General features: G+C 35.5%; 1 protein-coding gene across 1 annotated transcript in view; it reads right to left on the bottom strand.

Moving 5' to 3' along the window:
- Positions 1-7,578: 7,578 nt before the first annotated feature.
- Positions 7,579-16,472, bottom strand: part of LOC131032729 (MADS-box transcription factor 50) — a 172,811-nt gene continuing 163,917 nt past the window's right edge. Inside the window, exon 6 of the mRNA XM_059221240.1 lies at positions 7,579-7,698. Coding sequence (XP_059077223.1) covers positions 7,612-7,698 — 87 coding nt within the window. The 3' untranslated portion in view covers positions 7,579-7,611. The remainder of the gene's footprint in view (positions 7,699-16,472) is intronic.

Here is a 16,472-nt window from a genome sequence, read left to right as displayed (position 1 = left end):
TTTATACCAACCTAGGGCCTAAACCCTTACCAGTGACCAAAAGGCTTACTAGAACAAATTATAGCTCCTGAGTCATCAAATCCCAAACCAGCTGATCGTGATACACATCTAAATAACATGAATGACAGATCCAAACCAATTCCATAAACCGAAGCATACCGGATCAATATCATAATCCAACCACTATACCAAAACCAACCAAAAACCGGTAAACAACCAAAACAACTAGTGTTGCCATCAATGACAAAACATGAATGCAGCGCATAATAAATTCCTCCAAATTGCCAGCAATCTCCCGCTTTGCCATTGATGGCAACACAACATGTGAAAAACATCCAAGTGCCAAGAAAATGCCAAACAAGTCTCCCCCAATGGAAGATAAGCAACAATCTCACACAAAATGATATAGCAATGAAGTTCTGGACCAAACTCTCCCTTTTCTTGATATTTTGTTAAGCTATGTTTTTCACATATATCTCTCCCCCTTTGACATCAATGCCAAAAATCTGACATAAACATCGAAGAAAAGTCATAAATCCTCTGATTCTTACAACTGACTACTCCCCCTGAGTAGTAGCACCACCACATCAATCCGGAATAAATAGTAGCTCTTATAATGCATACTGGACTGATGTCATTTCAATATCACTCAGGTCTCTACCGGAGGGGCAGAAACCCCCAATCTATCTCTGAAGTACTCAAATGATTCTTTAGGCAAAGGTTTAGTGAAAATGTCTACAATTTGCTCTTTAGTGTTCACATAAACCAGTCTTAGTTCATTTGCTTCCACCTTCTCCTTCAAAAAGATATACTTGATAGATATGTGCTTTGTCTGATAATGAAATACTGAATTCTTTGATATATCAATAGCAGTAGAGTTATCATAGTGAATAACTACCGGTTCATTACAATCCTCCTTTATATCCTTCAACATTTGTTTCATCCATAGAACTTGTGTACAGTTAGTAGCAGCAACAACATACTTATCTTTAGCAATAGATAAAGAAGTCCATGACTTCTTCTTGCTGATCTATGAAACAAGTTTCTTTCCAAGAAAGAATACTCCACCGGATGTGCTCTTCCAGTCATCAACATCTCTAGCCCAATCTACATCTGTATATGCACATAATGTAAAGTCATCATTTTTAGGATACCACAAACCATACTCAGTTGTTCCCTGCAAATACCTGAAAAATTCTTTTCACCGCACACATGATTTTCTCTAGGATCACTATGATATCTTAATATAATACAAATTGCATTCATTATACCCGGTCTAGTCTGAGTCAAATATAACAAACCTCCTATCATAGACTTGTACCTAGTAGGATTTACTGGTGTAGATGCATCATTTTTTGTCAATTTCTTACTTGTAACCATCAGAGTACTAACCGGTTAAGAATTTTCCATAACAACTTTCTTCAACACCTCTCTAGCATACTTAGTTTGACAAATGAAAATACCTTTATCATTTTGAGTAATCTACAAACCTAAGAAAAATCTCATCTCCCAATCATAGACATCTCAAACTCATTCTTCATATTGTTGGAGAATTTCATACACAACTTATCTTCACCTCCAAAAATGATATCATCAACAAAGACGTCAATAATCAATATGTCATCATCAGTGATCTTATAATATAAATTATTGTCAATATTATCTTTTGTGAAATCAAGCTTCAAAAGATATTGATCCAGTCTTACATACCAAGCTCTAGGGGCTTGTTTCAATTCATATAAAGTTTTCTTTAACCTGCAAACCATGTTCTTGTCATCTCAAAGTGAAAATCCATCAGGTTGCTCAATATAAACTTCCTCTTCAAGATTTCCATTGACAAACGCACACTAAACATCCATCTGATAAACCTTGTAGTTCTTATTTACAGCATAAGCAAGAACTAATCTCACAGCTTCAATCCTAGCTACCGATGCAAAGGTTTCACCATAATCAATTCCTTCCTTCTAAGAATATCTTTTACAAACCAATATAGCTTTATTCCTCACAAATTCTCCATTTGTTATTCTTTTCTATCTGATCTAATACTTCTTCCATAGCTTTCATCCAATATTCATCTTTACAAGCTTCAATTACTGATGCCAGTTCAACTTGAGAAATAAAACATACCTCATCATTTGCCAAACTTCTTCTTGTCATCACTCCTTTGCTTTTGTCTCCAATGATATGACCTTCTAAATGATTCAACCTTACATACCTACGAGTCTTTTGATTTTCTGTTCCTCTCTCTTGATCTTCAGTCACTGTTGAATTTTCTGATACTGAAGGAGTAGTTGGCTTAACATTTTGTTCCGGTGTAGGTGCTACTGGTTCATTTATGATCATTTCCACTGTCGGTTCTCTCTCATAGGTTCTGATTTGACTTCTGTTATGCTCATCCACTTTGACATTTGTGCTCTCCACAATTCTCTGCAATCTTTTGTTATAACATCTATATACTTTGCTTTCATTACAATAACCAGGAAATATTCCTTCATCACATCTACGATCAAACTTTCCAATGGAATCATCTCCTTTGATATAGTATTTACTACCAAAGATTCTGAAATACTTAACTTTTATCATCATAGTTCTAGGTGCATCCAAGATAGTTTTGTTCTTCATTTTCACAACTCCATTCTGCTGAGGTGTCTAGGCTGCAGACAACTGTCTCCTTATCCCACTCTTCTCACAATAGCTGTTAAATTCACTGGATGTGAATTCTCTACCCTGATCTGAATTCAAACATTTAACCTTCAATCATGTCTCTGTCTCAACTTTAGCTTTAAAGATTTTAAACTTTGCAAATGCTTCAGACTTCTCCCTTAGAAAAGTAACCCGCATCATTCTAGAATAATCATCAATGATTAGCATGAAATATCTATCACCCTAAAAACTTTTTATTTTAGCATGACCACACAAATCAGTATGAATAAGATCAAGAATATAATTAGATTTGTCTTGTATACACTTAAAAGAAGTTCTGACTTCCTTTCCCATTTGACATTCCTTACATACCGGATTATAGGGCTTTACAAACTTAGGTATATCTCTAACTACCTTAGTATAACTGATCTTCACAAAGCAGTCAAAATTTACATGACACAACCTCTTATGCCATAGCCAACTATCATCAATTTGTGCAATCAAACATGTCTTTTCACCGAAGTTCAAATGAAAGAGATTACCTCTAGTCTATGTACCGGTTGCAATTTCCAATTCAAATCTGTTGATAATCTTGCATTTTCCATCCTTCAACTGTAACTGAAATCCCTTATCCACCAACTGTCCTACACTCAAAAGATTATGCCTTAAACCTTCAACATAATAAATATTATCAATGTTATGCTTACCATCCAATGATATTGTTCCTTTTCCCTTGCTAATACATGCTTTGTTATCTACAAATCTAACCAGACTACCATCAAGTTCTTGCATAGATAAAAGCTTATTTTTATCTCCAGTCATACGATGTGAACATCCACTATCAATTACCCATTCATCCTTGTCTCCAATTTTAGCATCAAGAAGCTTCTCCTCAGGTACCGGATCATCTTCCTTGATAGCCAAAAATACCCATTCCTTTCCATTGCCAGATCTACTAGCTGAATCTTGTACTGGTTCATCATCATAATTAGTCACACCTTCCCCATCCGCATAGTAGCATGATTTGTCTTTATTGTTCCTGTACTTGTGCTTTCTCTGATAATCATCGTTAGGCCTAAAAGATCTTCTAGCTCTTTCTTCAAATTTTGAATTCCTTTCAGGACATATAGATGCAAAGTGACCTATTTTATTACATAAAAAGCATTTAAAAGGTGATTTTTCTTCATACTTACTTCTTCCCGATCCTTTAGGTACTCTTCTAAAAAATAAAGCTTCAAGTTGGTCAAAATTTTCATCTTCTTTCTTCATATCCTCTAGTTCTTTCGCATATAAAGCTTTCCAATCACTCTTGCCAGTTGATGATGTAGATGCATGAAAAGAAGGTTCAGATTTCACAACACCAGAAGGTCCAAATTCCTCAAGTTCAAAAGCAATTAACTTCCCAACCAAGGTATCCCTATTACCAGAAGTGTTTGCCATAGTTCTCAACTCATTAATTGCAATAGCCTTCATCTTACAAGACAGTTGCAAATCTCTGAGTACTTTAAAAACTATTTCATCTTCGCTCGGATATCCACAACATTGAATTCCCAACATAATCTCATTAACTCTCTCCATAAAAGCATTAATCCTTTCATCTCCTTCCATCTTCACGCTTTCATACCTCATCTGGTAACCATCAAGTTTAGCAATTTTAACAGTAGGGTCACCTTCATTCAAAGTCTCCACTTTGTCCCATATAGCCTTTGCAGTTAATTTGTCAGTTAGTCCTATTATTTACTGATCAGAAAGTGCACACAAAAGGGCTTATCTATCTCTACAATCATTCTCAAGCTCTTTATCCAGACCTGTCAGAGGAAGATTGCCAGATGCCAGATTAAATGATGCAACACCATTCTCAGTGCTCTCCCAAATTTCCATTCCAAGACATCTCAGGTGAGTCTCCATCTGAATCTTTCATACCCTGTAATTTGTTCCATCAAGCCTAGGAATGTCTCTCCGGAAAGCAGCTGCAAATGTATTTGATGAACTTGAACTACTAGATACCATAGGATCTTCATCAAGCGGTTAAGCTTCTGTAGAGAGGACCAAGTTTTGATAACAATTGTTAGACAACTCAAATAACTAGAGGACAACTAAGAGGGGAGGGGGGTGAGTCAATTGTCACCGGAATATAGAACTTTAAGCATTCAAATCCTTATTACCGGAACATATAGACTTAATACCCGAATGCATAAACCAAATACTGGTATAACAGAAATAGCATGATAGGAAGCCTACCCACAGTCAAATAATACTTCTGCAGTGAGTATGTGATTACAATATGAGGGGCCTGCACATGCAGGAAGGCCAACAACCCAAAGCGCATTACTCATCACAAAAAGGAGCCTCACTAACTACAAAAACATCGGACTACAATCCGAAAAGAAGAGTGAAATGCAAGTATAGCATCTCCTATGCCTGAGTACGGTTTCGGTTAAGCTCAAATACCGGAGGCCTTAAACCTCTCTTACAAACCCAATTCGATCACCTATGATCGACCAAACCTTTTGCATATGATTACAATATTATTCGCACCCAAATAACCATAATCCCATATACCCATGATCTACAAAAGAGATCTTACATCATATTTATACCAACCTGAGGCCTAAACAATTAGGTCGGCCATCAAAAACATAACACAATAAGTTCATAACATAAACTCGCAATCTAATGATCAACCAAGTCGTCTTAGGCCGAAAACAATATAAACTAATCGTGAAATCCCGTCGGTAATGCATCAACAACCAAATGCAACAGCACTAATGAAGTGGAACACAAACATGATAACCAACCGCATCCAGAAAGCCATTTAGAAGCCGCACCAACACCACTTATCACGTGCGTCAAAAGATATTCAACAAAGATCTGCTGATAAAACCCTTATTGTTCAGCAAAAGGCTTACTAGAACAAATGATAGCTCCTGAGTCATCAAATCCCGAACCAACTGATCATGATACACATCTAAATAACAGGAATGAAAGATCCAAACTAATTCCACAAACCAAAACATACCGGATCATACCAGATCAATATCATAATCCAACCACTCTACCGGAACCAACCGAAAACTGGTAAACAACCAAAACAATCGGTGTTGCCATCAATGACAAAACATCAAAGCAACAGATAATCAATTCCTCCAAATTGCCAACAGTTCTTGTTTGTCCAGGCATTCTTTTTCATATTCTTGCTTCTGCACAATTTTGCAATGTGACCGAATTTCTTGCAAGCATAGCAAACAATGTTGTTTCTCTGATTATGTCTAGAATTACCTTGATTTCCCCTTGACCTACATTGATTAGCAATGTATCCAAATCTTCCACAAGCATAGCATCTCATATTTCTCCTATTAACCATACTTATGCATTCATTTGACTTATGGCCATATTTTTTGCAATTGAAACATTGTCTGGAGAATGATGAACTATTCTGATTTGCCCTATTTCTGCATTGACTTGCCATATGACCAAGTTTATTGCAAACAAAGCATTTACAATTGAATTTATAAGAATTAGGCTGTCTTACCGAAGATCTCTTGTTCTTTTGGTGATGAGGTTTAGCATTGCTTTGACCAAATCCGGAGTTTTCTCCTTTCTCATATCCAAGTACTCGCTTATCATCTCTACTCTTCTAATATTGTAGCATCTCATCTAGCTTAGCTGAGCTAACCTTGAATTTTTCCTTCTACTCATTAGCAGTGGTAACTTCATCTCTCAGAATTATGATCTGCCTTTCAAGCTCTTGCTCGTTATTCTTGGAGTGTATCAATTCAAGCCTTAGTTGGTCATTTTCACAATTTAGTCTACAACATTCAACAAATCTATCCTTTAATGACTGAGTCAAACTTCCCTTATTATTCTTCCTGTCTTCAATCTCCTTCGTTAGCTTCATCACAATGGATTGCATTTCATTCTTCAAGACTGCATTATCTCTAGCAAGTTTTTCACATTCATCTGTCTTCTCTTTTAAGGCTTGGTTATTAATGCCTTTGATTTGAGTTGCCATCAATGACAACCCCCAAACACTCCTCAAGCACTTCTCTCTTCTAGTACAATGTCTCCTACCAACAATGCACTCTCTTTGATATTGGTTGCTTCTTTATCTCCAGAGTGCATTCTTGCTTGAAGTAATCAATCCCAACATTCTTCTCGCCCTTTAAGAATTCCTCTATGTTGTTTCTTGTTATGTTGGGGACGAGGCATAGTATTGAGAAAACACTTTTACTTCAATGGTCTCTTTCACTTTGGTCACAACAAAACTCTATTTTGTTTCTTATGTGGTTTTATCCATATTTTATCCATGCTCTTTTATAAATATCTATATGTTTATCATGTTCTAACCCTGTTGCTTTGTTGCTCTCATATTCTAACTTTGTTCTCTTGTGCAGATTTTTCTACTGCAATTATTTTGTAGGTCTTTCATAGCTTTTTAATTTTTCTTTCAAACTTGTTTTAATTCTAGAATCAACTGTTGAAAAATAATTAGCATAAAAAATTTAATAATAACCCTAGAGACCACCAAGCTCAAGTAGTTGAGGCAAATGAGTTTGCTAAGTTTAAATGTACCTAAATTAGAGTTGTTAGATGGGTCAAATCACGAATTTGGCATATGAGCGTCATTTACAATGATAAATTTTGTAGCTAAATATAGTATTCAATCATAATAAAGTGCACATTATCCGAAAATTCGTTAAATAAGCAAAATCTTACACTGAATAGAAGATTGATAGATTGAATCATACAACATAGTCTAAAATAAAATATCGCCGCATCGTAAATAGATTTAAGTACCACAATATTCATATCAATTTTCAAAAACGCTTATATATAATATTATTGTGTCAAATCGTTAATCTAAAAACATAAAAAAAATCCAATTTTATATAATATTCAAATAAAAATATAAATTAAAAACATAATATAAGTGGACTAATAATAAGAATAAAAAGTAATGATTAATAATTACAATATTCGTTGACAAGAGAAACTACAAGTTGATATTCTAACCTTTTTACGAAGCCTTGTATTTTCCTCCATCAACATTCGCTCCTTGATTTTTCAACAAAATAAACAATACATTAATTTATTGTCTTGAAAAGATTGCATCTTCAAAGTTACCTAACAACTTATCTTCATCTTTAAATACATGTTAAGAATAGGTACTTCCGTATTAAAATTGTAGCAAATCGTTTACTATTATAGTTTTGTTTACATTCCTCATTAAATAATAGAAATAAAAAACATGTTGATTCCAACTACATTATTAAGTGTGATGAGTATTGATGACTAGCTTTAAATTTATTAAAAAATTTCTTTCATTTCAATAAAATAATTGAATATAAGATCAAATATAACTTTAATTTATTTTAAAGAACACATAGAATAACAATAAAGCAATTATTATAATTTTCATAAAAATAATCTATATTCATTTTAGTAAGTGTAGTGTCGCATAATTTTTTCTTGTTTTACGTGTACAGGTTCATATTTTCCAACAAAAGTGTTATAGGAGGATATAGCAAGCTATCGTAAGTTGTCACGACTTCTGAAATCGTAAACAAACCTCTACTTGGCCACCCAAGATACTAATCTAGTACTTTCAGCTCTAGTTTGTAGATCTCGAGTCTTTTCTATTTGCTATTTCTAGATCTAGCTTAATTTGTTTTCAATTGATTCTATAATTTATTGTTATCGCTAAAAGTTATCATATTTCTATGATTAACCGTAAATCACAAACCAATCTCAACACCAACCCTAAAAAAGGAACATACAATCCCAAAGTGTCTAGCTCTCCCATTTAGTACTGTAGCTGAACCTATTTGTGTTTTCTAATTATATGCCATAAAATTTTAAAATATTAGTTTGCATCTATAGGCAGAGGATCTCATTTTCCAAACATAATTTTTTCGTAATCTCACCTAATATAGCTTACATTTGCGAAAAAAATTAATTTACTAGTGCATCTTAGGTCTAATTTATTTGCATTAATTTTCTAATTTAGATGGAATCATTTCTGAAATTTACTGATTATATGCTCGCACTAGTTAATTAATCATAATATTTTTCTCATATTGCTTAATTAATTAGCTAATTAATCACAAAATTTCTATTTCACACAATTTAATCAATTCATTAATCAATCACAACATTTCTACTATTGCATATCACTTAATTAATTGGATAATTTATTGCATTATTGTAATTTCATATTACATTAGAATAATTGTTTCGAACAAACTAAACCATTGAAAACACAAACCAATATCCCTCAATTTTCTTCTAGTCCTTCACTATTGCTTTCTACAAACAAGTGTGTTTTTGTGGAGCTTATAATTGTTTATGAGTTTCAAAACTGATTGTTCTAAATCAAAGATTTTCGTGGCAAAATGTTGCCATCTCATGGCTTCATGTGCTTTGACTAGTAATCTTGTTGAGGTTGAGTTGTATGTTGTGCTTCAGAAGACCAATATTCCCTTAATACAACACACATCTTGCCTAATATACCTGAGAACAATTCCCCTAACGATTATAAATAATGATGATGACCTTGCAGTTCAAGTGCCTAAGAAACAACTGAAGAATCTTAACAAGGAATTCGAAGACCTTCAATAATTTAAGTACAAAACTGTTGGATTGAGAGGCATTCCTTGTGATTAAGAATCTAAGGAAATTCAAACAAGGTGATTTGCATTGTGTTCACGTTGTATGTAGCATATCTCACATAGTGGATCAATACACTATGACCATTCCTAGAAATCAAGTAAATACAGAAGAACCAATTCCAAAAAGGATATCTTCTAGCCCTACATACACTTCCTCGATCATGTCTAAAACTGCAAAAAATAGTTAACGCATCCCCGTTAGTTCTGTGCCTCATCCTATGAACCAATATACCTACGTTCAACCTTCCCCTAATCTCCCTTTTGTTTCTTAAAACAACCACCAATTTTCTCCATGTCTCACTGGTGCAATCACTAGTTATGAGGGGCCTCAAAGAGATCAATCCAAACCGGTCAGCAAGAGTAAACACAACGGAAACACAAGGATATGATGGAGGCCATGCAGAACTAAATGAATTATATCATGAAAACTTTTTACAATCAACCGGTAACAACCGAGTTGCAAAAACCGGCTCACTGGCCTGCTAAAACATGCTTAATTACATAACATATCACAACCAGGACCTCAAATCGTAAGATCTATCTTCTATGTTCTAAATATTGACTTATCTCATCCTATCTACATTCTAATGCTCAATTACAATGATTTATGCGCACCAAGGGGATCTGGTCGGCCCAAAAAGGGTTCAAATGCTGAAGAACAAGACCTAACGTGTAAAACAAGGTCGTCATCCATCAAAGAAATTCCTTCAAAAAATCCAAAGGATGAAGTGTAGATCAAAGGGAAGGTTGGCCACACACCAAGGAACTTCCGAATCAATGTTCAGGGCTCCGCAAGCTAGGGAAGGGATCCGATAGATCCCGGTAGATTATAAATGCAAATAGATCCAAGCAACCAGTACCAGAAAAATTGTCTCGAAAACCGGTAGCGATAACTTATCGGAAAATTATCCAAATGCTCTGCGGTTTGCGAATAAGGTAGATGATCAAGTTTGCAAGCAAAATCCAAATCCTCGAAATCTGGTGAGCCAATTCCAGAAAATAGAGAGTGAAATGCTAAAACTATAAAACAAAAAGCAAAACAGAAAGGAAATATGTTTGGTTGATGCAAGATTGCCAAGAACCAAGAATGCTCCTGCATCATTCATCCAAGGTTGTTGAAAAAGTGAGTCTCTCACTTTGCTGGGGTCAGAGGAAAACCAAGGCGGTCTACCTCTGCCTGAGAAATCCAAGATGGATCTTTAGTTGGTCTGCCTTTCCACTTTACTAGATACTCCTTATACTGACTGCTCCAGGTACTACACCCAATCCTATTGTCCAAAATGTCTTCAATCTAATCTCGTTCCTTCCAAGGCAACTATTTCTCCAAGTCTGCAATATTGTCCTCAATGAATTCTGGTTAATGATACTGATAACTCCACTTCATAAGCATTTTCGGAACTGAACTTTCTCAAAATCTTCCAAGGTCCAAACTTCCTCGTCTGTAACTTGTTATAAGTTCTAACTGGGAATATTTCTTTTCTTAGATAAACCATCACTTCATCACCAACTTCAAATTCCTTTTGTCTCCTCTTCTCATCTACTTTCTCCTTGTACTTGTTGTTCATGTCCTCCAAATTGTGCTTAACTTGAATATGTATGTCCTTATGTGATCTGTAAATTCTTCTGCTTCTGAACTTCTCCGGTCTTCACTGCTGATATCTCTCAATTCTGATATACCTCTAGGGTGTGCTCCGATAACAATCTCAAAAGGTGTCCTTCTGATACTCCTATTTACTGAATTATTGTAGGCAAACTTTGCTTGTGCAAGAATCAAATCCCAACTTCCGGTTTTGTCTTGAACTAAGCATCTTAACAAATTTCCCAAGCTCCGATTAACTACTTATGTTTGTCCATCATTCTGCAGGTGAAAAGTAGAATTGAACTTCAAATCTGTCTTCATCTTCTTCCAAAGCGTTCTCCAAAAATAACCAACAAACTTAGTATCTCTGTTTGAAACTATGCTCTTAGGTAATCCATGCAATCTCACCACTTCCTTAAAAAAAAGGTCAGCTATATACACTACCACTATCAATAACAACTTTACATTGCTTACCGGATACCTTACATCTAGTTTTGAATAAATTCTTCCTCTGCAAGGGCTCTTCATCTCCTCTGATATGACACAACGCTCTCATCATCATCAACAGTTTTCCATCTTTCAGTTTATCAACTGATACAGTGGGGCTTTCTTCCACCGCTGTTGTTCTTCCAGTATTCTCTATTTTTTTACATTCGAAAGCACGATGTCCTTCTCCTCCACATTTATAGCATGTTACTCTAAACACTCTCTTGTCTTGTCTTCTATCATCTTTTCCAAAATTCTCATTCCAGTAGCCATCCGGTTCTCTCCTTTCATAGAAATTTTTATCATCCTTTTGGTATGAATTACCTTCTTTGTTCACTTCCTTGTCCTTGTTTTGATCCGTACAGGGTCCTCTACCTCCGGTATATCTTCCTCCTCCTTGAAATCTTCCTCCAAAAAACCTTCCACGTTTACCTCTCTATCTCTGCTCATGTCTTTTGTTCAGCTTCTCTTCTGCGTTCAAGGCATATTGATAAGCTTCTTCAACACTCTGTAATTTGATCAAACTGAGTTCATCTTGTATAGACATCTGCAATCCATTCAAATATCTTGCAACTTGTTCAAGTTCATCATCAACATGTCTGGATCTGATATTCAAGTTGTAAAATGCTTCGGCATACTCCTTCACACTAGATTCTTTTTACCTCAAATTTTGCAACTTTTGAAACAACTTCACTTGATAATCAACAGGCATAAATTTTGATTTCAACTTAGCAATCATCCGATCCCATGTATATCAACCTGCAAATCCTCTCACCAAAGAGATGCATGACCTTTCAACCAGGTAGAGGCATATTTCACCCTTCTTTACTCTGCAATGTTCTCAAAATCAAAATATTTCTCCATCTCCGAGATCCAATCCTTCAATTCCTCTGAATCCAACTTTCCATCATATTCCAGTGGGGTAAAATGAGGTTTAGTATTCTCCCTACTCAAAACCCTCAAAAACCCCTCTTCATCTGGATCAATCGTTGGTGGGGTTACTTGTTCTGTCGAGGCTTCTTCTCCTTCATATTCACTCACATCTTCAATTTGTCGACCTCTTCTCTGGGCTATCTCAACAACTTCCAAGCAGTCTTCAATTCCTCACAATATTTTCATCACAGCAGGGTCTGCATTCCCACACGCTCCACCATTCATATTTCCTCTTCGTGCCATCTTTATGCCAATCCTCTACAGCTGCACATCGGATCCACAGTCTTCCACCCTACAACAAAATTCTCAGGATCACGCAATCTCCAGAGCGAAAGCTCACTCTGATACCACTTAGTGCTGTCACCGGTTAGGAAGGATCTCAAAGAGATCAATTCGGACCAGTCACCAAAAGTAAACACAACGAAAACACGAGGATATGATGGAGGCAATGCAGAATTGAATGAATTATATCATGAAAATTGTTTACAATCAACCGGTGACAACCAAGTTACAGAAACCGACTCACTGAGCTGCTAAAACATGCTTAATTACAGAACAGGTCACAACCGCAACCTCAAATCGTAAGATCTATCTTCTATGTTCAATATGTTGACTTATCTCATCCTGTCTACATTCTAATGCTCAATTACAATGATTTATATGAGAAGAAGACCTAATGTGTAAAACAATAAGGTCGGCCTCCGCCAAAAAAATTCCTCCGCAAAATCCAGAGGATGAAGTGTATATCAAAGGAAAAGTCGGCCACATGCCAAGGAACATCAGAATCAACATTCTGGTCTCTGCAAGCTACGGAAGCGATCCATTAGATCCTGATAGATTGCAAATGCAAATAGGTCCAAGAAACCAATACCAGAAAAATTCTCTCGAAAACCGATAGCGATAACTTGTCGGAAAATGATCGAAATGCTCTGCGGTTTTGGAATAAGATAGATGAACAAGACCTCAAGCAAAATCCAACTCCTCGAGATCCAAGGAGTCAATTCCAGAAAAAGCAGAATGAAATGCTGATACTACAAAACAGAAAGAAAAATAGAATGGAATTTTTTTTAGTTGATGCAAGATTACCAAGAACCAGGGATGCTCCTGCATCACTCACTTACCATAATGTCCTACCTACCTAGCATAATATCCCATACAATCCACCATCACATTCCAACTTTTCAAAAACCAATTGACCTACCAATATTGTGCGTAACCAACTATTATAAAATGTGTCATCATTACAATAATAATTATCCAACATAAGCCGAAGCTAGTCCCAACCAACTCTTTTTTCATATTGCTTATGTAGCAAACTTTTGTATACCGCCCTAAAGACTACCACGACACAACACATAAAGGTACCATATTTTAAGAAATATAATACAAAACGCATAATACTTGTGTCAGTATTTACCTTCACAATTGGTAATCTATTTCTATTATATTTTGAAAACAATATTGGAACACAAGTAACATTAACTGATTTAATGCATTTGTAAACAAGGTGTGAAAGAGAAAAGGACTAATTTTATGGGTAGATATCAAACTTTATATTCACAAAGTTCTTATTCTCTTCTTCTTGTTGATGTTCAAGAAATTTCCTTCATTCACACACTTATGCACAACCCTCCATGATTATCAACTTTATGTCCAGTTGATAAATCCAATGAGGCTCCCTAGTCTTATCAAGCATTTAAGAAAACATAAGAACTTTATTAATATAAATGCACATTCTTCTAATAATATTCACACTCAAGTTGCAAATAAAAGACCTCTTGTTGCAACTAACTATTCATCTGCACCACCTATTGCAACTCACTGTTCTTCTACACCAATGAAGTCCACACTTTACATAGCTTTCTAAGTCCTTAAATAACATTATGTTTCAATAGTTAAACAAAAAATTGATTAAACTTTCCCCGATTGATCCTATGGACACTTCCAAACCTTTACCTTCTTCATTCAACCCAAAGGCCTTTTGCCAATATCCTCATACTCTTAGACATGATACTAAGTGATACATAGACATCTAAAGCATGAAGTCCACAACCTCATTGACTCTAATATCATATAGCTAGAGGTCTAAATTATAAAGACAAACAATCTGTGACACATCCTTATAAAAACTTACAAATTTTCAGTAATCCTTTAAATTCCCATTCCTCAAATGTTGTTGAGCCTAATTTTGATTACATATAAAACGATTTTTAAACCAACCAAGCTAAGCATCTAGTTAATGTGATGGAACCCTATACTAAACAAGACAAACCTAAAACTAAACTTCAACCTAGTATTTCCTTTACCCAAAAAGATAACTCAATACATGCACATAATGGACCCCTATACATTATCACTAGAATTAATGACAAACCCAAACATGGGGTGCTTATTGATCCAAATTGCATGGTGAATGTGGTTACAAAAGAATTTTTATATACTTTTGAATCATATCAAGACACTTATCACAAATTTGAAGTCTTTACTAAAGTAAATGATGGTTATACTTGTCCCATCATTGCTTCTATAACCCTTCAAATTAAACTTGGGCTTAAAGGATTAGAAATTCCTTCGCTCACCTCCATGAAATAAGTATGTTTTATAGTACATAAGTGTTTAAAATTATCATTTCAAGGACAATTACATAATGTATATTATTATGTTACAAACCTTGTTCATGCATGGAAACTTTATGCGTCAATTCTCTTTGTTCCCTTCTTAGAAAAATTTTAAAGCCACTTGAGAATAGCAGAGTTATCCTTAAATAATTCATTACGACCCACTCCAAGTGTTATCCTTGAGAATCCTCTTGTTGGCAATTGCCACTCATCCGGTGCATTTTGATGATTGATTAATTGTTTAAATTTGGTATTGATGGCAACTCTTCTTGAGATTCCTATCCGGTAATCATGGATCTTGGTATCTGGAAGTGGATGTAAACCGGTAGCTAGGTAACCGGTATTTCAAGTTAAGACAAACAGTTTTGATTCGAAAGCTTTTCGGTGATTGTGATGTTATGAATCATGCATGGGTTGATTGGGCCGACATAGAGACATCATTTTATGATTGATTTGGTCATCCGCAGTTGTCTTTAGTTATCCCGTCAAGCCGACATATCCTACACGTTACATTAACAGATCATCCTGATAAATGATTATTTTATGATTGCAGATATATAAGACCGGTGCAGAAGATCTTTTTGGTGTGTGGTTTGATCGATATGAGTGGGAGTGGTGATCGAAAATCTTTTATAGTGTAGTTTCACGTACACATTCTTGATCTAGTCGCTAACTGGGACAAGATACAGTCAGGGATTTGGCACTTTACCGGAACTCATCTAGGTATTGCTAGATGCTATTTTGGAATTCTTTCATTGTATTTCATCACTGTAAGTGATGAATAAGTAAGTGAGCCTTTCGGGAATGTAGCCCTTATTGTAATTGAGCAGTGAGCTTTAGGCAGTGTGCCTGAATGCTTGTGCATTCCCCCTCATGTAATATTGTTTTGCTACTAGCCATAGTGGAATAATATTGTGAGTTCAAATCCCACCACGGTTTTTCCCATTTAGGTTTCCACATAAAAATCTTGGTGTTATGCTTTTCTGGTTGGTTGTTTTGAGTTTTTGTATTTCAATTTCAGGTGCATGCTTCTGGTGGTTTAAAGTTAAATAAAAAAAATTTGTTAACTGCTACAACACTAATTCACCCCCCCCCCCCCTCTCTGTGTTCCTTAATTCCAACAATTAGTATCAGAGCCTAGTTCCTTTGAGGAAGCCTAATCGCTTGAGGAAGGTCCGGGAGATTGAATCAATGCATTCCAGTTTTCAGAGACAGCTTAGTGTGGCACTTGAGGATCTTGATATAGAAAGAAACGAGATCAGCTCCTTAAAGAGAAACCTGAATGCAGCTGAAGACTTCATTAATGACTTTAAGGATCAAGTGAACACTTCAAGAGAGAAGAGGAAAGAGTTGATGGACAAGCCCAAGGAGAAAGAAGATCAATGCATGGTGAATCAAGACAAAGTTGACTTCATTAATCACTTTAAGGATCAAGTGAACACTTCATTTCTGCCTTCAGTTTGACCGGACGGGGAATCCTTTTTCTTCTTGTCCTGTTATAGTTCCTCGATCTCCTCTAGACCAGTATCAGTTATTTTTGTTTCC

The sequence above is a fragment of the Cryptomeria japonica genome, chromosome 5 (assembly GCF_030272615.1).
Source record: "Cryptomeria japonica chromosome 5, Sugi_1.0, whole genome shotgun sequence".
Lineage (NCBI taxonomy): Eukaryota > Viridiplantae > Streptophyta > Pinopsida > Cupressales > Cupressaceae > Cryptomeria > Cryptomeria japonica.
This window is presented reverse-complemented; position numbering and strand designations above follow the sequence as displayed.